Source organism: Eurytemora carolleeae, unplaced genomic scaffold (genome assembly GCF_000591075.1).
Source record: "Eurytemora carolleeae unplaced genomic scaffold, Eaff_2.0 scaffold592, whole genome shotgun sequence".
NCBI classification, from domain to species: Eukaryota; Metazoa; Arthropoda; class Copepoda; order Calanoida; family Temoridae; genus Eurytemora; species Eurytemora carolleeae.
Window position 1 is genome coordinate 100599 of NW_019397035.1, and position 24989 is coordinate 125587.

Sequence of the window (24989 nt, forward strand, 5' to 3'; positions counted from 1 at the left end):
TTCTAGGGTCGTGAAATATGTTCCAGGATTGTGAAATATTTCCCCGAACAATCAAATATGTTTCAGTATGATGAAATATTTTCCAGGATGATTAAATATGTCCCAGAATAGTGAAATATGTTCCAGGATCATAAAATACGTTCTAGAATTGAAATATGTTCTAGGATCATGGAATGGGTTTAGGATCATGTGATGTGTTCCAGGATAATGAAATAATTTCCAGGATTATGAAATATGGTGCAGGGTCATGATATATGTTCTAGGATTGTGAAATATGTTCCAGGATATTGAAATATGTTCTGTTACGCGAGCTACGCTGCGTTCATAAAGTCTATGTGATACCCCTGTGATTCTCTGAGTTCCCCCTGAGGATCTGTACAGAACGTATTGTAAAGAACTAGTTTTAGAAGCTGTTTACAGTCCGACTACGCATGCGCAAGTTCTCTGCGTGGAAGCGAGCAGTTTCTACTTCAGTATATAGTTGTATTTCATGTAAAGTTCGTCGATTATTAAAACCGTGTGAGATTCTAGGACCACTGCGGTAATTATGATTATATTTATATGAATCTTGTTTATTTATGTTCGGTTATGGTTGATATTGTATAATGTAATGTATGGGTTCCTTGCCACAGTTTTTTAATGCCTGAGTGGATTTATTGCTGTATTTGTATGATTTATCACTCAATGCTTTTTCTGTAGGCTTATAAAAGATTATTTAGATTGAAGGCTTAGAGAAATAAACGTTCGGAACCTTATTATCATCCTTTTGTCATGGAGAGCGTTGAGAGAAGGAAGCCTTACAATCCTATCCAGAGAAATACCACTCGGTACTTATAAGTTTCATTAGGTCTTTAGGGAATTCGCTAAGTAGCGAAACATGTTCTAAGATTGTGAAATACGTTCCAGGATCATGAAATGTGTTCTAGGATTGTGAAATATGTTCCAGGATCATGAAATAAGTTTCAGGATCATGAAATATGTTCCAGGATCATGATATATGTTCCAGGACCCTGAAATATGTTCCAGAACCATGAAATAAGTTCCAGGATCATGAAATATGTTTCAGGATCATGAAATAAGTTCCAGGATCATGAAATATGTTCCAGGATCATGAAAAATGTTCCAGGACCATACAATATGTTCCAGGACCATACAATATGTCCCAGGATTATAAAATATGTTCCAAGACTATGAAATATGTTCCAAGACTATGAAATATGTTCCAGGCATATGAAATATGTTTCAGAACTATGAAATATGTTCCAGGACTATGAAATCTATTCCAGGAATATAAAATACATTCCAGGACTATGAAATACGTTCCAAGACTATGAAATATATTCCAGAACTATGAAATATATTTCAAGACTATGAAATATGTTCCAGGACTATGAAATATGTTCCAGGACTATGAAATATGTTCCATAACTATTAAATATGTCTAAGGACTATGCAATATGTTCCAAAACGATGAAAATTTGTTCTAGGACAAAAAATATGTACTAGAATCATGAAATGTGTTTAAGGATTTCAAAGTCAGCTCAATGATCATGAAACGTGTTTCAAATCCATTCCAGTAGTTCCAGAATCATTAAAAGTGGTATGGATCGACTGTCTTTATCGTCCTGGATATCAACAATTAAGAAAACGCTTCTCTATTACAAAACCCACAAGTTAATTTTAAAGTTTTACATCATAAATATCATACAAAAAAATTGTTCAAAATAAAAATAATAATAATAAATGCGGTCAAATAATATTCATTTATAAAAATTTGTTTATTTTCTTTTATTAACCGTATTTCTGTAAATTTAGATAATTTGTGTAACTCTGTTTTGACATTGAAAGTTTTTGCCTTATCATGCCCTAGCTCCTTTTGTTAGTTTAGTATTGGGGCCGTGTTAGTATTCAATTATCTATAGAAATTGAAAATTTTAGATTTCCGAGTCCCCCCCTTTCCTACCCCGGCTGTAGGCCACGATTTTTTACAAAAAAATAACTGGGGTTATTACGAAGAATAAGAGGCCATAATCTTAAGAAGATAATCAGTTTTTAACAGATTTTATGGACTGTAAGCGTAATTTTAAATGACCCTCCTGGCAAAGTTGGCGACTGTACCCTTTTAAACGTTACTCTGATCAAAAATGTGGAAGATACAATCATATTTTCTGACTCAAAAAGTATTTATTTCTGTGAGTTTTTCCATGCATTGATTCTCTCAAGCAAGAAATGCGCAAGTCGCAATCATGCAGAGAAACCGCTCATTAAAATAAATAGTATATAAAAACTAAAATATTGATATATATTTCATTCTTCAGCAAACAAAATTTGTATGGGTACCATTCTAAATAGGACATTGCCATCTTTGTATGGAGGGTCACTTTAAATTATGCTTACAGTCCCTTTAATATCTCATTCTTTCTTGATCAGTCAAATGTGTAAAATTTGATGAATAGATAAGGGTTTTTAGATTGAATATTTAGTCTTATAATTGTATCATTAAAAGAAATCATTATTCAAAGCTTTTTCTGAGTAACGTATGTTATTTTATAGTGGAAATTTTTCCATGGTGGTTGATGTTTTTTTCTGAGTAAATAATGATCCAATACACTTACAGTACAGTTAAGATGAAGTTATTTTTCTCTTGTTAATTCTGTAATAATGGATGTTCTTTATGATGAAACATAATTGGGAAAAAAAATATATTTTCCTAATTTTGTTACTCAATGTTCAGATCTAAGAAATGAAAAATAATTGAGAAGGTTCAAATCCTGATATTTTAATTAACTAGGTTTGTATTCCTGTAAACAAATTTAATATTTAACTGTTGATTCGAAAGTCGTTCATTTTAAATTTTCAAATTTTAACGGTTTTTTTCTTTTCGAATTCGCGCATTTCAAAAAAAGTCCAACTATTTTCCAGGACTTTTTTTCAATTTTAATGTTTTATAAACCTTCCCTGGGGTCGTGTGAGCTCCCACACAAAATTTGGCAAGACAGACAGACAGACAAGCAAATTATGTATATAGATTGACAAGATACTCTCAAACCCCTTTTTACCAAAAAGAAGGGTATAGATAGCCATAATAAAATTGTTAATTGAGAATGATACAGGTCGTCTTCTTAAACCTAAGACTCCCCCACCTATTCTCCATAGTTTTAAATCTATAACTGGATAACGGCTTGAACTCAAAATTCTTTTCTAACCTGATACAGTGCTAATCTAAATATCCTTAAATAATATATTAATTGGTTGAAGAATTAAATTTATCCTTGACATGTGTAATTTGCGGTATATTCATTATAAGCAACCAAGCAACCAAGTTTTAGCAATATTTTTCTTATGAAACAAATGAAATAATGGCAGACATTCCAACATAAGGTCTCCCATTTTTTTTCTTTCAAAAGCACCAGAAATGTTAAGAATGTCTTAATTTTAAGTTATCAAATAAAACCATAAAAATGATTAGTTTTCAACGAAATCATTGTGATTGTGAAAGCAACATTTTTTGAACATTTGTAAGGGGGGGGGGGGGGGGGGGTAAAGGCATATATTTTGTTAAATCATTCAGTAGGCATGACTCGTTTAAATATATGGGCTTGGATAAGTTGTTTTTCAACTTTTCAAATGTGTAGAAAGTTTTTTTTGCATATTTTGACATAAGTTGGAAATTTGATTTTAAGTGTTTTGAAATACACATAACGCTAAACTCTGCAGTATAAAGTTAATTTGATGATAACAGAGAAATATAATAATTCTCCAGTTCTATCAGATAAATTTGATCGAAAAATCGAAATACCTAAAATCATTGAAAAATTACGAAAATTTTGTTAGAATTTATTAACATATTTTTAGGGATAATTCTGAAATCGTGATAATTTCGAAAAATCAAACTTAGTTTAGTGTGGCTTGTATGTTTTATATATTTACCAACTATAAAACAGCTTAAATATTCCAACCATTATGATCAAATACTTGTATCTGTAATATTTAACAACTTTGGAATAAAATTATCATAAATAGAGAGAAATTATACGCTTCAAACTGTCCAAAGAATAAAATCAACATTATTGGGGTTTCTCCAGGTGTTTTACATGTTTTCCGGGATTTTGGTCTTTTTAGAAAAACCCATGAATTAATATTTTTATAGTCGGTTTTATTTTCACTCTATCCATTCAAGGGTCGGTATCTGCAAGCGTATAAATGCTATGTTTTTCTGACACAAAAAAGGGTTTATTTCTGTGTATTTATCCATGGTTTCTTATAAACAAGATATATGCAAGTATCGAACTTTCAAACCAAATGTTAGATACATGTTTGAAAATTTAATACGCACTAACAAGTTCACAATGTTTAATGTTTATAATAAGAAGGAATCTATGTTCTAAACATTGTTTAGAAAAAATCTAAATAATCAGAGCTATTTAGGCCCACTGAACAAACATACTTAGGCCTGACAAATAAACTTGCAGCGTATTCATTTGATCAACACTAACTTTTTCAAGGTTCTATATATTTTCATTTTCAGTGGGATTGTAAGCGTAATTTCAAGTTACCCCTCTGGTCCGTCATGCAAAGATAGCAATATCAATAATTTGAAAGATATTGCAGTTTTTTTTGGCTTAACATTTTTTCATTCTAATAATTCCTATATTCTTTCCAGCAAGTAGAAATACACAATGACCGAATTTTATAAATTTAAGCCGCGTCTAAAATCCCCCAAAAACCGGTTTCAATTGAGCGCCGGCTTAAATCTTGAAAAATTGAATACAAATTTAAGTGGAACCAACAAAATAGAAATTCGGCCTTAAGTCAATTATTTAGAGGAGAAACCACAAATGAAAATAATCAAAATTGTATAACCGTTGATTTTTAATTCATATTTAAACACACAAAGCTTTAGCATATACCCTCCATGTAAAGACAACTAGAAATTACGCGAACACTCTTTTTATTTTTTGAATCATTTGTAAACATATTCCAAGTCACGAATCTGTATATCTGAAATATAGTCGATCTTTATTTTTATGTCTTTACTCGCATTTTGAATAAAAACTTTTAGCTATTCAATCTTTATGCTCTGTATTAAATACATATCTTTGTTTGCTGTAAGGAAACTGATAACTCACCTCAAACTCTAATTTTCTAATCATTGTATTTTTTCAAACTGATGATGTAAACCTTAGATATTTCAAACTTTGATTATTTTACCAGAATTCATAGTAGGAAATATCATAGGTTTACAGACACCATCAGATTGCAAAGATCCAAAGATGTATGGATAAAAATTCTTCATTTCAGTCACCTCTTTTTCTGGCATGTCCGATTAAACCTTTACCCGAAAGTCGACGATACAGAAATTCTCATTTTTCTTGCTGAAAATTTATTGCCTAGAGTGCGAGGAGGGGAGGAAGGCCAGCAACAACAATTTCTCATCCGAGCCACATTCTCCTCATTTTCTCGTCCGAACCACCTCGAAATCCTCGTCCTTCTATTATTATTTGTTGAAAAGTTTCTAATTCTTAAAGATGATTATTTTTAACAAATCTGGCCACGTTAGGGCATAAAAAATGGATAAACTAAAGTATTGAAATGATCAAATCATGTTTGAATCTTTAGAGACATGAGAATGGTGTCAAACTTTATTCAGGTAAAACTTAAATCTTTTTTGCCTTCGTAATGGCCTACTTTCGCGATATGAAATAAATAGCAAAATATTTGTCATACCTCTGCCAATCATTTTCCCCATGGAACCACCCGGAATATTTCATTTATGCCCTAACGTGGCCCGATTCTTCACAAATTGTTTTATCTTGGAGGAATAGACACTTTTGGAAAATAATATTGGAAGGACGAGGATTTCGAGGTGGCTCGGACGAGAAAATGAGGAGAATGTGGCTCGGACTATAAATTGTTGTGGCTGGCCTTCCTCCCCTCGTGCGAGTGAACTCCCAGTATTTAAAAATACTTTATTCTTAAAATTCGAATGAAGATCCTCATTGGGCTATTTTTGTCTAATATAAATGGGTGGGGGGGGGGGGTGTTTTCCGCCCCTCCCTTTGATTTTGCCCTTAGAGTTAAGATAGAGAGTGTGATACATGTCCGTAGTCAAAATTAATGGTTAGGGTGTAAGGGAGGATTTTTAAAAAGCTCAAAAAGTATGTCGACAAATTGTTCATAAAAAGTTATTTTTACTTTTGACAAATATCAACATATGATAATATGACATATGTTATTATATTCATTTTTCAGGGGTTTTTTAAATATATAAGTCTTACCCCTTTAGCCTAATCAATAAGAAGTAATTAACCATTTCTGATTTTTTTTAAACACTGACCCGCCATTTGTCCACCACTCTACCCTATGCATAACAAAAAAATTTCAAGCGAAATACGTTTTCAACTTTTATGTTGAAAAAGTGAAGAAGTTTTAACGGTCTAATGTAAGCTGTTTTTAAGTTATTCAGAAGAAACCACAGGGGGGGGAACACCCCCCTCCCCCCAATCCTGATAGGGTTATGTGTATCGTTGTGAATCGTAAATAAAATGAGGTTCTCTGGAACATCCCTTTCCGTAGAATATTGTAAATTTTTACAATATTAATACGTTCAGTTAAACATGACCGTCTTCAAGAAACCCCGCCCATTACCCCCCTGATCCTCTACTCCCCGCCACTGTCTAATGAAGTTTTAAATAGTAATTATCCTTCATTATTCATATCATTATTATATTCAGAACAATAATTAAATAATGATTTAATAATCATTCCCACTGCAATATCTTATCTGTGTAAGTGTTATTGCAAAGATCATTTTTTAGGGTGTAACTTTTTCAACCCCCAAGGACATCACGCATGCGATCTCTGCTTGATAATAATGTCTCAACAGGTTTTGAACTAAAACATAATTAGTTAATTAGTTAGTTAATTAGAGGATGGCCGGCCTCTTATTCTAAGATTGGAAAGAAGGACAGTTTAGATCAAATAAACTTAAAGGGACTGTAAGCATAATTTTAAATGACCCTCCATGCAAAGCTGAAATATCAATCTTATTTTTAATAATGCCATATTTCCCCTGCAGCAGATGTGCACAAGTCACTTTTGTTAAGATATCACATTTAAAAATAATCAGTTTTAAAAATGATAAACATGGATATTTATATAATTCATACTTAGCTTTTAAGGTTACCGATGTGATACGGGCATTATTGTCATTTTGCATTAAGGGTCACTTGTATATGCGCGTACAGTCCCTTTAATCAATATTTTTATAAATAAAAACCCTAAAATCCAAAAAATGCACTGGGAAAGAAATTCCTTAATTAAAAATATTACACATGGACATTTATATCTCAGCGATGTATATCATGATCCAGGAGACCTTCATTAGTATGTTTAAAGAAGACACCAAGTACAAGGCGGCCAACTGTGATATAAGTTGTGCTAGTCATTTGTCATGGAATTTAATGCTTTCCATATTGAGTCCCGCGAAATAACCCCCGGAGCCTCCTTATACGGAAAATCACCTTCAAGAACCCGCAAACCGTCTCCATGCCACTTGCTACGGCTCCAAGTCTCTCCACATTTTGATCTCCGCTTCCTTTCTTTATTTTTATTTACCTTATGGCTTAACCTAAATATATATCTTTATAATAGAATTCACAATAGTTTAAAGGTTTGGAAGGCATTCTGCGTATCAAAAGGCTCTGGAGGTTATTTCGCGTGGTTCATGGCGGCCATGTACCCCCTCCCTCGTGGGGGCAATATAATTTCCGTATATTTTACTGTAACATAGTTGGACTCCTGAGGAACTAGTTTCTGCGGAACAACACTAAGGCCACGGCAAACTAGACGGAAAGAGACGATCAAATTACTGGTGCGACTTTACGACCTTGTAGCTCTTCTGATTTTAATTTTATACCCAAATATGAAAAAAAAACAATTAGATCCGGTAACATATTAGAAATTCAAAACAGTTTGGTCTTTTAAATATCTTTTCGATAAGAACATCTATGTTAGGAAACTAAGATTTCAATCTAACGTGCGATTTACTTTAGTTTGACGTGTAACAAAAATTGTCAACAATAACACAGATGATAAACACACAAACATCTGACATTAGATGTAAATGTACATACCTTGCTCTGCACTTTTTAAACCGGCCGTACATCAACAACTATCTATCTATCTATCTTATTATCTTTTTTATCTATTTATCATTAATCTTGCAAGGATGTATCTAGGATGCTTCCTGTACTTCATTAGTTTAACGAGTTAACTCTCATCCTCATTTATATATTCATTCATTCATTCATTCATCCTTTCATCCTTTCATTCATCCTTCCACCTATCTATCTATCTATTTATCTATCTATCTATCTATCTATCTATCTATCTATCTATCTATCTATCTATCTATCTATCTATCTATCTATCTATCTATCTATCTATCTATCTATCTGTCTATCTATCTATCTATCTATCTATCTATCTATCTATCTATCTATCTATCTATCTATCTATCTATCTGTCTATCTATCTGTCTATCTATCTGTCTAGAAAGTGAATACCAGTGATATCTGAATGCATATATTAAAAACTGATGTTCGAGGTTGCGTGATTTTAAGTGAACAGTAGAAATATCCAAAGACGTTGCAAATAATATAAATAGAGCATTTTTGGAAATATCTGTTTAGATCTGACAGAGATGGAAGAGATGGGCGAGATGAGAGAGTTTGGAGAGATTGGAGAGTTTGGAGAGATGGGAGAGATGTGAGAGATGGGAGAGATGGGAGAGATGGGAGAGATTTGAGAGATGGGAGAGATGGGAGAGATGTGAGAGATGGGAGAGATGGAAGAGATGGGAGAGTTTGGAGAGATGGGAGAGATGGAAAAGTTTGGAGAGATGGGAGAGATTGTTGAGATGGGAGAGATGGGAGAGATGGGAGAGTTTGGTGAGATGGGAGATATGGGAGAGATGGGAGAGTTTGGAGAGATTGGAGAGATGGGAGAGATGGGAGAGATGGGAGAGATAAAGGGAATGTAAAGGAAAAATTAATGGGTGTATGGACTAAAACTTAAGCATTTTAGGAGTTGATTGAGACCCATGAGAGTTCTATCTGATGTTCCTGTCTCAAGAAATTGATATAAAACTGTGTCAAATTCATACAAAAATCTATATATATAACATTTTTTATAAAAATAGTAGGGTTAAACGGATCATATATAGCAAATACACAACTAATCTGAAAAAAAACGATATCCAAGAGAAGCCTAAGAAACTTAGGTTTGCTACAATTATTATATTATATTTAATAGTTTTCAGTTTTAATAGATATAATTGATAATAATAAATACGATCGTATCATGTGACCAGAACTCCCACCAATGGCAGTGCATTATCATTATCATGTGACTCCGTCTGTATCATGTGACGATTATTCTGCACTGCCATTGGTAGGAGTTCTGGTCACATGATACGGACGTATAAATAATATTATCAATTTTATCTTTTATAATTAAGAAAAATTATTAAATTCAAATGATAATTGAAGCAAACCTAAATTTTTTAGGCTTCTCTGGGATATCGTCGTTTTCAAATTGATCATCAGATATAAATCTCATGGGTCTCGATCAACTCCTAAAATGCTTAGGTATCAGTTAATAACCCATTTCATGTTTCCTTTACAGTCCCTTTAAGTCTTATCCCTTGCTGGTAAACCTGTCCGTATATTTTCTATTTATGTAGATACTCACTGCACAGTCCACATGTTTAAAGCAAAAATTGGGAAAAGTTTCAATTACAGCTTGTTGACTTTTACAACCATTTCATTTTAGTTGTCGTTCAATATTTTAGTTAACTTTAGTTTCGCTTAATAAATGTACAGGGTGACCCGATAAACATGGGAATTAAGTAACGAATTCTAAGTCGTCTGTATTAAGAATTGAATTAACCTAAGTTCAATGGTCATAATAAAGCTAGGTTTGCTAGAGTATATTTTATGTAAACGTTGTATGATGGTCTCTGAGATTTCAAGATTAACAGTGAAGAGTAACAACTGTGCTATGTTTGTAAACAGGAATTTCTTAATGTACTGTGTACCGAGGGAGGAAGGTCAGCCACAGCAATTTCTTTTCCGAGCCACATTCTCCTCATTTTCTCTTCCGAGCCACCTCGAAATCCTCGTCCTTCCAATATTATTTCAATAGTTTCAATTGATAAAGTTTTCGAGTTTAAAGTCTTCACATTTTTAAAGTGTATTTTTAGATATTCTTGGTGTAGAATGCCGCAAATAATTTCAAGATTAGAAAACTTTAAACGTTTTTAATGATTATAGTGAAAACTTGATAATCATTGCAATACTTTAGTTTATCCATATTTCATGGCTTTGCGTGGCCAGATTTTTAAAAAATAGTTTTATTTTTAAGAATTTTGAACATTAAAACACATGAAATCTAAAGACGAGAATTTCGAGGTGGCTTGGACGAGAAGATGAAGAGGATGTGGCTCGGATTAGAAATTGTTGTGGCTGGTCGTCCTCCCCTCGTGTACAACCGATATGCATTATGATACCTAAACTTAAACAAACTCTAGCAGACGAAAAATCTACGAATTGCAGCTTTCTCAGTATAGGTATCACCATACATAAAGAAAAAATCATTTAAAAAGTCGATACCAAAATCTTCACTCAATTTCCATGTTTATTGGGACACCTAGCTGTAACAAAGCTAAATTTAACAGGAAGCTAAATAACGTAAACAACATATATTTCACGAGTTTTTCTGAGCTAACAAACTTTAACCCGTCATAAAAATTTACTTCCATTCATATAAAACCCAGTACTACAAGTACTTCTAGTATACTTCTGGTACTTACAGTACTTCTAGTACTTCTAACACTTTTAATACTTCTTGTACTTCTAGTATTTATTTTACTTCTAGTTCTTTTAGTACTTCTAGTACTTCTATTGCTTCTTTTACTTCTAGTACCTCAAGTACTTCATAGAACTTCTTTTACTTAATTTACTACAATTTTAATTAAAATACCACAATTTTAAGTTAATTCCACTTGATATAATGATACTAACAGCTAGGTTAAAAAAATTCTTCAAGATTTGGTTTATTGTGTCTTTTGTTTCAAAGATATCATAGTACTCTCTAATTTAAAAAAAAAATTCTGTAAGAAGACAATAAAATTATTATTTTTTTTATAAGGTATTGAAAACACAAATGAATATTTATATGTGGGGGGGGCCGGGGGGTCACATGCTTATAAACGACCTTAAAGTACAGATTTTGATACTGTTCTCTTGAGCCAAGTTTTTAAGGGCAGCTCATTTAAGAAAAGTATTTTATTGGAATGAATTGACGGCCGTCAGGTAAATGTGAAAAATAAAAGAATGTTAAATAAAAAAATACCAAATATAATGAAAACAAAATTTTTTATGCTTGAAATAATGATGAAATTTAAAACCATCTGTCAAAAAAAAATTTTAATTTTATCAGTCAGCTAAAATTAAAAAATACTAGAAAACTCATAAGAAAGGTTAAAAAACAACTAAAACATTTTAACTTATGAGGCTGGTTTTACTTTTAAAAAGTTGGATTTGCTATTATAGTTAACTTCTAATGGATCTAAGGAATGCCCTGGTTAGTAAATCAACAACTAAAACATTCTAACTTATGAGGTTGGTTTTACTTCTAAAAGGTTGGATTTGCAATTATAGTTAACTTCTAATGGATTTAAGGAATGCCCTGATTATTAAATCAACTCTGAAATATTATAGTTAACTTCTATTGGATTTAAGGAATATTAGTAAATTAACTCTGAAATATTATAGTTAACTTCTAATGGATCTAAGGAATGCCCTGGTTAGTAAATCAACTCTGAAATATTATAGTTAACTTCTATTGGATCTAAGGAATGCCCTGATTAGTAAATTAACTCTGAAATATTATAGTTAACTTCTATTGGATTTAAGGAATGCCCTGGTTAGTAAATCAACTCTGAAATATTATAGTTAACTTCTAATGGATTTAAGGAATGCCCTGATTAGTAAATTAACTCTGAAATATGATAGTTAACTTCTAATGGATTTAAGGAATGCCCTGGTTAGTAAATCAACTCTGAAATATGATGAGAAAATATCAAGATTTTCCTGATAAATTCTTGATAATTGCTTTTAAGAAAATCTTGGAATTGGTCCCAAGAAATTCGAAGGAATTGGCTCTAAAGAACCATTCTTTAGGGATGTACCCTAGAATTTCCCCAACTTTTGGTTGACATTTTTTCTAGTTATTCTCCTGAATTGGTTGCAAGTAGTATTTTAGAATTGGTTACAAGAAATTCTTCAGAATGGGTTACAAAAAATTGTTTTAAATTGGTTTCAAGAAATGCTTTAGAATTTGTTACACGACATTTTCCAGAATTGGTTAAAGAAATTCTTCAAAATTTGCTACACAAAATTCTCCAGAATTGGGTACAAGAAATTCTTCCGAACTGGTTACAAGAAATTCTTCAGAATTGGTTACAAGAAATTGTTTAAAATTGGTTTTAAGAAATGCTTTAGAATTTGTTACACGACATTTTCCAGAATTGGTTAAAGAAATTCTTCAAAATTTGCTACACGAAATTCTCCAGAATTGGGTACAAGAAATTCTTCCGAACTGGTTACAAGAAATTCTCCAGAATTGGTTTAAAGAAATTCTTCAGAATTTGTAACAAGAAATTCATTCTGCAGCTAACAGAATCTTACTTTTAGAAATTCTTGAGAATATCTCAGAATTTGATTGACATTTTCTGTGGATTTTCTTATGACCTAGCCTTGAAAATTTCTCACAACCAATTCCGGAGATATCCCAGAGGAGGTTTGCTCCTATTATTGTCACATGATACAGACGAAAATTACGTGACCCGTATTCTGCACTGCCGTTGGCTGAAGTTCTGGTGATGTAATACGGACTATACGGATACGTAATTATATTATCAATTATATCTATTAAAATGCAAAATAAAAATTACCAAATTATAATAGGAGCAAACCTGAGATTCTCAGGGTCCTATGCAATAGCGTCGTTTTCAGATTGGTTGCGTATTTGTTGAATATGATCTGTTTAATACTACAACTCTTATACAAAATTGCAAATATATGAATTTTTATATGAATTTGGCACAGTTTTATATCAATTTCTCGAGTCTTATAGGCATCTTTCAACTCCTGAGAGTCTCAGGTTTCATTCTATACCTCCATTCATTTTTCCTTTACAGTCCCTTTATAAATGGTTAAAATATAAAAAAAAAAAATGAAATTTTACAAGTAGATCCATTTTTTAGATGAAAGGGACTGTACATTTATTTTAAGTGGCCTTCCATTTATGGGGTGATAAGTCTTATTCATAACAGTACCCCTAAACCCTTTGTTAGATCAAGTATGAATTGAACACTTCTCAAGCTGGAAAAACTACTAAATCTTTCACCTTATTTATAAAATAAAGGTTGTCGGTATGGCACTGTTGTGAATCAGGATTGCCTTTTTTTGTACTTATTTATTTTACAATGCAATATTTAGTCATGAAATGTTTAAACCTGACAGGGTATATTTTCATATTTTCTCTTACAGAATTTATAGTTTGAAATATCAAACATGAGGTGGCAAATTTATATAAATTAGAAAAATAGTTTTTGTTTCCAACGAAATCAGCTCTTTTAGTACAGTTTGTCTTCTTCGACTCAAAATACTTTATACATAAATATTATATTACAGACAAAATGCAATGAAAACAATCTCAAAATTTTTGGCAACTAGGAAGATGACTGAAAAATTTGCGTTTTAATAGGAAAAAAGGAAATATTAAAAATTGTATATATATATTATCATAGAGAATAGAATATTTAGAGAGGAATTAAAAGAATCTCTCGGTATGAATTTTTTCAGTCCCTTTCAGCCTGAAAGGGAGTTCAAAGTGTACAAATCATGTAAATGTTCACAAATTGTATGCAGTAGAGTACATTAATACAGTATGTTCCCTAGATTATTCATTTCAATTTCGAATTTTTTAAACTGTTAAATAAACTTTATAATGAATTAGGTGAATAAAAAACATCATTTGATTTATAGTTATAACGGAAAATCATCGTTTGTAAAGTGGAAGGCATAGAGTCTATGTAAAAATGATCATTGGTCAATTATAAAACCAGCCTATTTCATAATTTGGTTTTCTTTTAACAATAATTCTAGATTTTCTATAAAATGATATTCCAGGGCCCAACAGGTTATAAAGCATAAATATATGAAGTACACCTGCAGTATGGAAACAGTACAACAAAATGGCCGTTTTACACTTTTTTCTAGTAAATTCCTCTCTATATATTCTATTCTCTATGTATATTATATACTCTGCATATTTACTGTATATTTACTGCACACCCTGTGTATTTACAGTATATTTACTGCACACCCTGTATATTTACATCATATTTACTACACTCCTTGTATATTTATAGCATATTTACTCTACACATAGTGTATATTTACAGTAAATTTACTGCACACCCTGTTTACAGTAAATTTCCTACACACACTGTATATTTACTACACACCCTCTAAATTTACAGTATATTTACTTCACACCCTCTATATTAACAGTATTGTTAACCAATCAAAAGGATATAGGCTCGAAATGGGCGGAAATGGAGCTAAAGAAATGCAACTCGGAAACTTCTCAAGGGATGACAAATCTAAAGGCGGAGGCTGGATAAACAACTCCCATACTAAATACATAGACGAGAACTTCTTGATGAAAATATATTTCAGTAACGAGATTTCCTACAACAAAATACAAATTGTATATGTATATAAATAATGATTGTTAATAAAGATTAAACCAGTTGGGTGTAACTAAAATACATGAGTATTGTTGTAAACGAACAATTGGTTAAAGAAATATGTATTATTTATAATTGAACAAAGGCTTAATGGTACTGTTGTGAATCGGCAAAATAAAAAGGTTTAAAATATACTGTTGTGAATTAAACATAAGGAACTTACGATCTAAAATTGTATGGCACGGGAATAGTTGTTTGAATTGTAGTCTAAAGCAATTTTTAATCTTCTGAAATAAATATTCATTTGGTTAAAGGAATTTCACTGTTTGTTCGTAAATGATTGACTAGAATTATGTTTAAATTGTTTCTTTTTAATGCACTTTAAGTTTTATTAGCTCCATGAGGCTTTTGTTTATCATTACGCGGAGACCTTGGAAATGTTTGGTTTGGAAAGTGGACGGAGGGTCCGATCCGACAGAGGTACAATTTGTCAAAGACGACCTTACAACAGAGTAGATTATGGGGTATGATGTATTTACTGCACACCCTGTATATTAACGGTATATTTCCTTCACACCCTGTATATTTACCGTATATTTACTTATTGGGGAATTAGTTGAAATCTAATCCACTAGGTGCCGCAGGCAATACCAACATTCCTAAAAGTAAAAAGAAATATTTGAATATATATTATATTATTATCATGGTATGTTGTTATTATTATTATTATTATTATCATTATTATTATTATTATTATTATTATTATTATTATCATTATGATTCTCATTAGTGTACGAACAAATTTTTATTGAAATGTATTGAATATCGTTAGAACTGACGAGGGTCAACCCAGACCGAAATATATTTTCAATAAATGTGGAACTAACATCTACTTTTTTACTCTACAGAGGTTTGGTCCATCAGCATCCCCGAATTTGAAATGTATCATGGTATTTATTTTCTTCTCAGTTTTCCTGTACAGTCGTAGTTGATGGTTTTAAAACTGAAAAGATTTTCACCCCAATAATAATAATAATAAAAAACAGATTTAACTCCCCCCCTTCTCCTACCACATCTCCTATGGTTTTTGTCTATAATTTTTTAATACTGAAAATTAGTGTATTTTACAAAAAAATGAGTAATTTTTACATCATTTTTCAATAAGGATAATTGGTGTATTATACAAAGAAAAATTATTGTTTTTCAAAATGTGAAGAATATTTTGACCTGGTCGTAATCTCAATAAACAAGTTTGAACCTATTTTGAAACTTATGAAAGTTTAAAAAATAGTTTATATGCAAATGTATTCAAAGAATAAACAGATAAAATATGACAAAAGATATTTTGTGTAAGCATGCAATTTAATTCTTTATCATCTTTTATTGGGGGTGAGCTGGGTACTTTAGAATGGATAACCTTTAATCTCGACTGCTTAATCCAAATATCCAATGTGGACACTTTTAATTTCTTGCTTAATCCACTCTTTTTATGGATAAAGTAGAGAAAAATAAAAAAAACAGTTTTTCAAAATTAGAGAGTCCCTCCCATTTCTGTTTGTTAATCTTAAATGGCGGGCAAAATTTCAAATTTCCCGCGGCTTCCAAAACGCAACTCTGATGGGTTGAATTGTATACACTTTTAGGGATACAAGTACAAGATTAGGTTAGTATCGAGATAAAGAAAAAGAGAGGATCAAGCGTTGATCTCGATATCCACCATTCTAAAGTTCCCAGCTCTGATAACGTAATTTCAAGTGACAATATGGCACGGTGGACTAATCCAGTGGGGTCGGTCAAATAGGCCTAGGATTAGGCCGGGTACTGTAAAAAGTCTGAACGCGCCATTGGAGTCGTCATAGTTAGCCCTCCGACAGTGGACAAGAAAATTGACCCCTGTCGTATGTTAGTCTGGTTAGGGCGACGTACTGTACCATAGGATCGGGTTAGTAAACGCTGTTATCTGGCAGGCCGGTACAAACTGGGCAGGTCCTGTTTGAATTCAAATTTACTACGGTCCAGAGTGATACATATATCTTAACATCAATCTAAAAGATGCATAAATCCACAAGTCACTTTTGCAGAAAAACCACAAATAAAAAAAATTTTGAGAAAAAAAGATGTAACTATTATTTTTGCTTTAGAGTTTCTGAGGTTACAGTTGTGAATTAGGCATTAAGCACTAATTAAATGTCTTATGCTGTTTATCCCCTGTACAAACTGTCTATACTATAAACTTTCTCCGTGCTCATCTTTTCAAGATAACTTTGATTTTTCATTTCATTTGCGTTTCTGCAATTATTTTCTGGATTTTAAACTTATTCTTTAGATGCAAGATGTTCTTTAAGTGCAAAGATATCACATTATCTAAGAATAACTGTTACAACGGGAAGTCTAAAAAAAGAGCCATCAAAGTTTGTAAGATGAGAAATATGTAAATTAAAAGCTGATTTTTCTAAAGAATTATAAAATTATAACCACCAGGGTGAAATCCAGGGTAGTAAATCGTAATTAACTACACCTTTTGTGATAATATCATGGAATATAAACCTTTAAATATTGACTATACAGTGAAACCCTTAATAACGAATACATCAGAAGAATTTATCAAATGTCGTCTTGACAATTTTTCAATGAGTTTTACACTATATTACGTAAATTTAAGTATTTGCGAAAATAAATAAATAACCATGAATATGCGGGAATAGTTTTAAAGAGTTCCATATAATCATTTTATTAAAAAACTAAATATCTGCAAGATTCCATTATCAGAAAGTGAAGAAAACGACATTTTATGAATTCTTTCGATGTATTCGTTATTAAGGGTTTCACTGTAGAAAAGAAAAGATTAGATTACAAGGATTAAATTCTTTGTAACCATTCATATGATATTTCTGATTGACAACAGTACTCTTTAAACCCTCGACTGGTGACAGATGTCTGAATTATCTTTATTAATATACAGTTTAAACCAGAACTTCGGAGTTATCAAAGGAATTTATACAATGTCGTCTTCACAATTTTTCAAAGGGTTTTATATTATTATATCTAAATTTCAGTAATTTTAAAAATAAATAGAAAATCATGAAATATGCTGGAATAGTTGGTAGAGTTTCAAATAGTTATTAAATAAAAAAATATATTATATTCCATTATTATCAAGAAGGCGATATTTATAAATTCGTTCAATATCTCCGAAGTTTTGGGTTAAACTCATAGAGAATAGAATATATAGAGAGGAATTTAATGGAAAAAAGTGTAAAACGGCCATTTTGTTGTACTGTTTCCATACTGCAGGTGTACTTCACATATTTATGCTATATAACCTGTTGGGCCCTAGAATATCATTATAAAGAAAATCTAAAATTATTGTTAAAAGAAAACCAAATTATGAAATAGGCTGGTTTCATAATTGACCAATGATCATTTCACATAGACTCTATGCCTTCCACTTTACAAACGATGATTTTCCGTTATAACTGTAAATCAAATGATGTTTTTATTAACCTAATTCATTATAAAGTTTATTTAACAGTTTAAAAAATTCGAAATTGAAATGGATAGTCTAGAGAACATACTGTATTTGTGTACTCTACTGCATATAATTTGTGAACATTTACATTATTTGTACACTTTGAACTCCCTTTCAGGCTGAAAGGGACTGAAAAAATTCATACCGAGAGATTCTTTTAATTCCTCTCTATATATTCTATTCTCTATGGTCAAACTGTATTTTTAAACAGAAGTATTTTGTAGCTTCAATTAGTAATATTATAATCAAAAACACAAATAGATCAAAATCACAATTTTAAGTTGATTGCTTAAGCCGACCCTCTGTTTCGTGGCACATAAAAACTATTGTTTACAGGAATTCTAACAGGTTTCAGTGTATGCGAGTTTAGGGTTTCATTTGTTAGATTTGCAGGTTGTTCCAACCAGGAGTTTTGACTGCAGATCTGTTTCTCTCTCCTTGAGTTCAGATTGCAGGACGGGTTTTCTCTCCTTCTTTCCAGGTGTTTGAGAGTACAGAGTAAAGATATTATGGAAATCTGAGGGAACCTAGAATTAAGAAATAAATAAATTCAAAAAAACATTTCTGTTAATTTGAATCATGAGCAAAAATTATTTACTTTTCTAAACAGGAGTGTAAGCGTAATATAATTGGCTCTCAATTCACAGATACCAATGTCGGATTTGAAACCATAATCTGATCAAAAATGTGGAAGATACATTATTTTTTTTTACTCCATTTTCTCATAGCTATAAGCAAGAAATGCACAAGTCCCTTTTCAGAGAAATAATCAAATCTATATATAAATTTGGCTTGTCTGTCTGTTTGTCTGTCTGTCTGTCTGTCTGTTTGTATCCAATAAACGTCAACGGCTGAACCGATCGGGCTCAAATTTTTTGTGGGACATCTAAAGGAGGGGGCGATAGGGTTTCCGTACACTTTGCTGTGACGTTTTTGGCCTGCTGAAGAACTAGTTTTTGCGTAACAACAATAACAAAGGCAGCCGATCTGATGTAAGCAAACATGAGTTAGTATCCGGTGAATCTTCATCTAACGCCAGAGATGCGCCAGATGTCTGTTTATCATTTGTGTTATGGTTTAAATTCTTTCTTATTGTTGTTACGCAAAAACTAGTTCTCCAGCAGTCCAAAAACGTTACAGCAAAGTGTACGGAAACCCTATCGCCCCCTCCTTCTATTCAATTCTCCTCGGTTAATTCTACCTTTAGAGATTATATACAGGGCCAGGGGCCAAAAAACACTGAAGAATGTGAAAAAAACATTTAGCCAATATTATTTGATTATGTAGTCTTACCTGCACCCAAAAAAGATTCTTACAATAGATGGCAACGTAGAATTCGTACACTCTCAGTACAGCTGTATTCTGACGTCACAAGTGTCAACTCAATATTGTATCCGACTAAATTATTAATAATTGTGATATTTTTAGATATGAGTGCTAATCTTACAGTTAAATATTATTGATTCTATGTGTTATTTTCTGTTTATACTCCTATTTATTTAGTTTTGTAAAACATGTCAACTATTGTGAGAAAATATTGTTTACTTGTTATATTTGACACTTGTGACGTCGTGCATATTTTGTTCATTTCTCTGTTGCCACCTATTGTACTTGATAATCTAGTTGACCTGCACCATGTAGATTATGAACTGAAATGGATCTGTGTACACTGCACAATGTCTGTGCTTCGTGTTCATTGGACCAATAAAATTATATCTTGAGTTTGATGGGTTCCGCTGTAGATTTTTGATAAACGTAATTGGCCATTTTGATAATTGAATAATGAATTTTTATGTAAACAAATTGTTATAAAAGTTAATCTATTACAAATGATGCATAAACCCGTTAAAGGGAGAGAACGGCTATGCAAGGTAGTTGAACTGAGTAAGCAGTGTTGTGGAAAGCTTCTTTAGGATTCATTTGAGACATATAAAACTTTTTAAAGATCTGTAAATCCAGAATTGTTTTTAATGAATTATTAAATAACGACGACAAAAAAATGTAAACAACACTCTACAGTAAACTAATTAGTTGTTTAGGAACCGGTCGAGAAAATAAAAATTAATCTTATAATCGAAAATAAGTAATTTTGTTCAATTATTAGTTTCTATTTTCTCATTATTCTAGTTTCTCAAAGATTTTCTGTAGATTTTCTAGAATTATTATTGAAAAAACGACATTTGAAGAATTTAAAGAAATCTTCCAATCTATAAATAAATTTGGCTTGTCTGTCTGTTTGTCTGTTTGTTTGTTTGTATCCAATAAACGTCAAAACGGCTGAACCGATCGGGCCCAAATTTTTTGTGGGACATCTAGGGACTCCAGGGAAGGTTTATGAATCATCAAAATTTCAAATATTTGTCTCCATCAAAATTCGATCGTCATTAAATTATTAAAAATTTTGAAAATCCGCGAAATTTTTTTTGAAAATCCGCGAATTATTTTTGTTTTGTTTTACGATGTACAGAGAACATGTTCACAACTAATTTAGAAGATGGGCGCGAAGCGCCCTCTAAGGCTAGTAAATGAATAAAAGAAATTTAATATAATGATGAAAACGAAATAATAGATTCTAGCATTGATTTATTCACAAATTTCTTTTGAGAAATATATTCCCAACCAATGTCTTGATTTACCTTGGTCAATATAGGTATTAATCAATTTTACCATTTTGGACTAGTTAATTTCCATAATAGGAAGACGACTTTTGGAATTAAGTTTTAAATTTAAAAAGTCCAATGAGCCTGAGTCATAGCAAATGTGTAGTGTATTTCACTAAACTAGTGACATAATAAATGTCTATATATAGTAAAACTATTTGCTATTTTAACAACATTACATACACTTAAATATTCATATAATTTCCTTTTTCTATTCCATCGGTTTCTGGTGAGTATGCAGACTAAACTATTATTAAACACCAATACAATTTTATTGACAGCTGTTTAATTTTACAATCATCAAATTTATTTCATATCAGATTTATCTTTCCAACTTGAAGAAATTCAAGATTATTCTTCGTTGTTACCCCTTTTTCCTCCTGGACCACCCGGTCTTCCACCATGAGGTTTTAGTTCTGTACCATCAGCACATACACACAGCCTCATATTAGGCTTAGACCCATCAGCACAAGGTTCAACACCTGAAGGTTCAATTTGTTATGGATCGAAGCACGGGTTGAAGAATATTGATTACTAATTTAAAACTTAGAAAATAGGGGAATTTGCCCACTTAACAAAAGTTGTTCTTGATATTGAGATTATAATGGGCCACCGTTATTGACCGAAAGTTTAACACATTTTTAAAATTGAATTCTCTACGAACAAAATATCATGATTTTTTAAATTGTTTGTTAACAAATGGTTGCTTTTTCTACTGTCAGAGTCAAGATTTTTATTTGGCTCGAGTCTTAATTCCTCAGACCCAAGTTCAAGGCTCAATCTTAGACCCAACTTATGTATCAGCTGTAGACAGCTTGTGTCACGTAATCGACAGCTGTCAGCTCTTAGACTCGACTTAAGGAGTTGGCCCAATGAAAATAAAACCGACCTTGGTTGGTTTTACTGGAGATCTCAATGTTAAGTCTTATATAGTCAAATCCCGGAATCCACCAATTCCAACCATGAAAATCCGACAAATACAATATTAAACCGGTTTATAAACCCAAGTCTGGAGAAAATTAGTTGCAACTTCAATCCGAGAACTGTAGCCTTTAATTAGTCTCTATGACAGTTTAGACCTGAGTCTTATTTTTACGAATGTTTTTAATCGTAGGCTCTAGAATATCTCAAAAAATTGGATAATAATGATGTCACTGTGAGCTCTATCTAAATCCTACCGAAAACTCCAAGATTAGGATCTGATCCATCCTCACATGCTCCAGGGCAGGACGGGAAGGTGTTATCATTACATGGAGGTTTGATGAAAGGAGTTGAGCCATCAGCACATGTACAGTCGGGTAAGTTTCCTGTAAACATGTTTTTAAAAACTTAGAAGTTAGAAAATGACTTTGCAATGGAACTAATTAGTTTAAAGAGACTGTACGCGTAAGTTCTCTTCCTAAAAAGATGGCAATGCCCGAATTACAGCTGTAGCCTTGAAAGCTTTGTTTGATGAAATATGAATTATAAAATATCCATGTTTTTGTTTATCTAAACTGTTTTATTTCAATTGTGGTTTCCGTCAAAAAGTGACTTGTGCATTTCTTGTTCATGAGAAGCATTGGAGATTTTCATTCAGAAAACCGTTATTTTCCAAGTTTTAATCAGATTAAGGTTTTAAAGTCACTGTTCAATTCGGGTATTGCGATCGTTAGCCTGAAGGGTCACGTAAAAGTACGCTTAAAATCCCTTTAGTGTCACCAAGTACTGACTAACATTTAAGACTTTAAGTTAGAATTTAAAAACACCTCCAGGTCCGCAGGGTTTAGTTGTGCATTCACAGGATGCATCTGCTCCATCATCACAGACTAATGGAGGTCCATGTCCTCCTCGCTTAGGTCCTCCATTAGGCCGAGGACCCCCTGATAAAAAATTAAAACAAAATTGTTTAAATCTTTAAAACTTAAATAAGGAATGGAGTCTTTGGCACAAAACCTGCCAGTCTTACCCTCTATCTTCGCAAACCTTAGCTATATCAGGTTATGAATTCTGTTATATAAAGCAATCGAAAGTTCTAAATATTAAATGTCTACACCATCCGGTTGCAAAGATATTAGGATTAGAAAATTTAATCTTGTGGGTTTGACAACGGATAAAATGTTTTACAAAAAAAAAGGTGATTGTGGCAAAAAAGTTTTCTTTAAAATCAAAGCAAGGTTTAAAAAGGGAAATGTACTTACTTTGGGCAGACACAACAGCAAGGCAGAGTCCAAGAACAAACAATAATCTCATTCTGATGAAAAAATATCATTCTTAAAATTTCATGAATTATCATTATCCTAACAAATGCAAGATTACATTAAATGTAAAAAATATTACGCAACTTGATTAATTCTTTTGTTTTCTAAATTTCTTTTAGAATTAATACCGTATTTCTTTGACATTACAATTATAGAGAGAAAAACCGGTTTCAATTGAGCGCCGGCTTAAATCTTGGAACATTGAATACAATTTTAAGTGGAGCCTGGAGCCGCGGCTCAAACTCATTAAATTCGAATTGTCAGGTTGTTTTTGATGTGTCTAATTTAACCTCACAAACTTAAGTATACTTTTTTTGTAGCCCTAAACATGTACATTTTAGTATTATAATGAGCTTGTTTCTTACTTATGTTTTAAAGGAGTAATTGGCCAAATCCTGTTCAAATTTTTTGCCTAAAGAAATTTATTTTGATAGAAGATTTTACTTTTAGAATATCTGGGGTATTTGTTTTTGTAATCCAAGATTTCGCCTCCAAAAAAATATAAATTCTTGCAATCAATAAGCTAAAGGTCATTTTGTTGTTATTTTGTTGTTTAATTTACGAAATAATAATTCACCAAAGGAATTGAGTTTTTGCCACAAACTCAAATCTTCTTATCCCAATATCTTTGCAACCTGATGGTGCAAACCTTTGATATTTCAAACTTAGATTACTTTATCTATAAGTATTAAAAGTTTGAAATATCTAAGGTTTACGACATTGGTATACAAAGATATAGAGATTAGAGAATCAGAGTTTGTGGCAAAAACTCAAATCCTTTGTTTCATATTATTGTAATTGGTTATTATCCCTTTCAGAAACAGTAAGAAAAAGATTCACAATTCATTTATTTACTAAACACAAAGGACAATGAATACAATGTATTTCAATCAAAGTATTTTTAAAACTGCTAATTTGCTTCTATTTTGCTAATTCAAACGAAAAACACTGAAATATACCAGAAAGTGTGCCAAGAATAGAAACATCTTATACATTTGTTTCATATAAAAGAGAAAAATTTCTAAAATATTCTAAAATTGGATTTTTTTTATTTGACAATACAATTTGCCTAAAATAAATTTTTCATTGCCGATTTAAATTTAAATTTTAAGTGATATTACTGTTAATGTACTTACCTTAGTATGGTTGTAAATGAACTGAAAGCTTGCAATGATGAGCCCAACTTAAATACATTACAGGGTGAGTTGGGGGGGGGGGGGCCCCAGTGTTCACAAATGGTGTTTACAAATGTAAATTTTTCAGTTTACAAAAATATCTCTATATTAAAAGTTTTTTTAAAAGAAACAAAATATTTTTTCTCCAATAATTTTCATTTTTTATATTAAACTATAAATTGTACACTATTGTGAAGTGAATCGTGACTTGCTATTTTTTTACCCGATCTACGTTGCAATTGCATAGTACTCTAGAAAGCTCTGCAAAATACTTTTTAATTGTAAAAATGATTTCACGGTTGGGTGATTATCATTGTAATTTTACTATTCATAGGGCACGGTAATCCAGACAGGCTAGTTTCAACACGATAATCCAGACAGGTTGGTTTCAACACGATAATCCAGATAGGCTGGTTTCAACACGGTAATCCAGATAGGTTGGTTTTAAAACGAAAATCCAGATAGGTTGGTTTCAACACGATAACCCAGATAGGTTGGTTTCAGCACGATAATCCAGAAAGGTTGGTTTCAACACGATAATCCAGATGGGCTGGTTTTAACACG

At 31.8% G+C, this 24989-nt stretch overlaps 1 protein-coding gene and 1 long non-coding RNA gene across 2 annotated transcripts; one reads left to right on the top strand and one right to left on the bottom strand.

Moving 5' to 3' along the window:
* The first annotated feature begins 303 nt into the window (after positions 1 to 303).
* LOC111711308 (uncharacterized) lies at positions 304 to 827 on the top strand. The gene is made up of 2 exons (XR_002767218.1): positions 304 to 541; positions 720 to 827. It is a non-coding gene; the product is annotated as an uncharacterized LOC111711308 (long non-coding RNA).
* Positions 828 to 21260: 20433 nt separating this feature from the next.
* LOC111711309 (uncharacterized) lies at positions 21261 to 24454 on the bottom strand. The gene is made up of 5 exons (XM_023485642.1): positions 24387 to 24454; positions 23191 to 23243; positions 22759 to 22872; positions 22189 to 22317; positions 21261 to 21492 (listed from the first exon to the last, which is right to left on the bottom strand). Exons 2-5 carry the CDS (start codon positions 23240 to 23242, stop codon positions 21362 to 21364), a joined length of 426 nt encoding a protein of 141 aa, XP_023341410.1. The 5' UTR covers position 23243; positions 24387 to 24454; the 3' UTR covers positions 21261 to 21361.
* Between the last annotated feature and the right edge of the window lie 535 nt (positions 24455 to 24989).

Excerpts from the sequence above, each read along its gene's own strand:
- LOC111711309 (XM_023485642.1), bottom strand. The coding sequence starts at position 23,242 with ATGAGATTATTGTTTGTTCTTGGACTCTGCCTTGCTGTTGTGTCTGCC. Across the intron at positions 22,873-23,190 it reads TGCTGTTGTGTCTGCCCAAA|GGGGTCCTCGGCCTAATGGA; the intron begins GTAAGTACATTT and ends ATTTTTTATCAG. Across the intron at positions 22,318-22,758 it reads TAAACCCTGCGGACCTGGAG|GAAACTTACCCGACTGTACA; the intron begins GTGTTTTTAAAT and ends ACATGTTTACAG.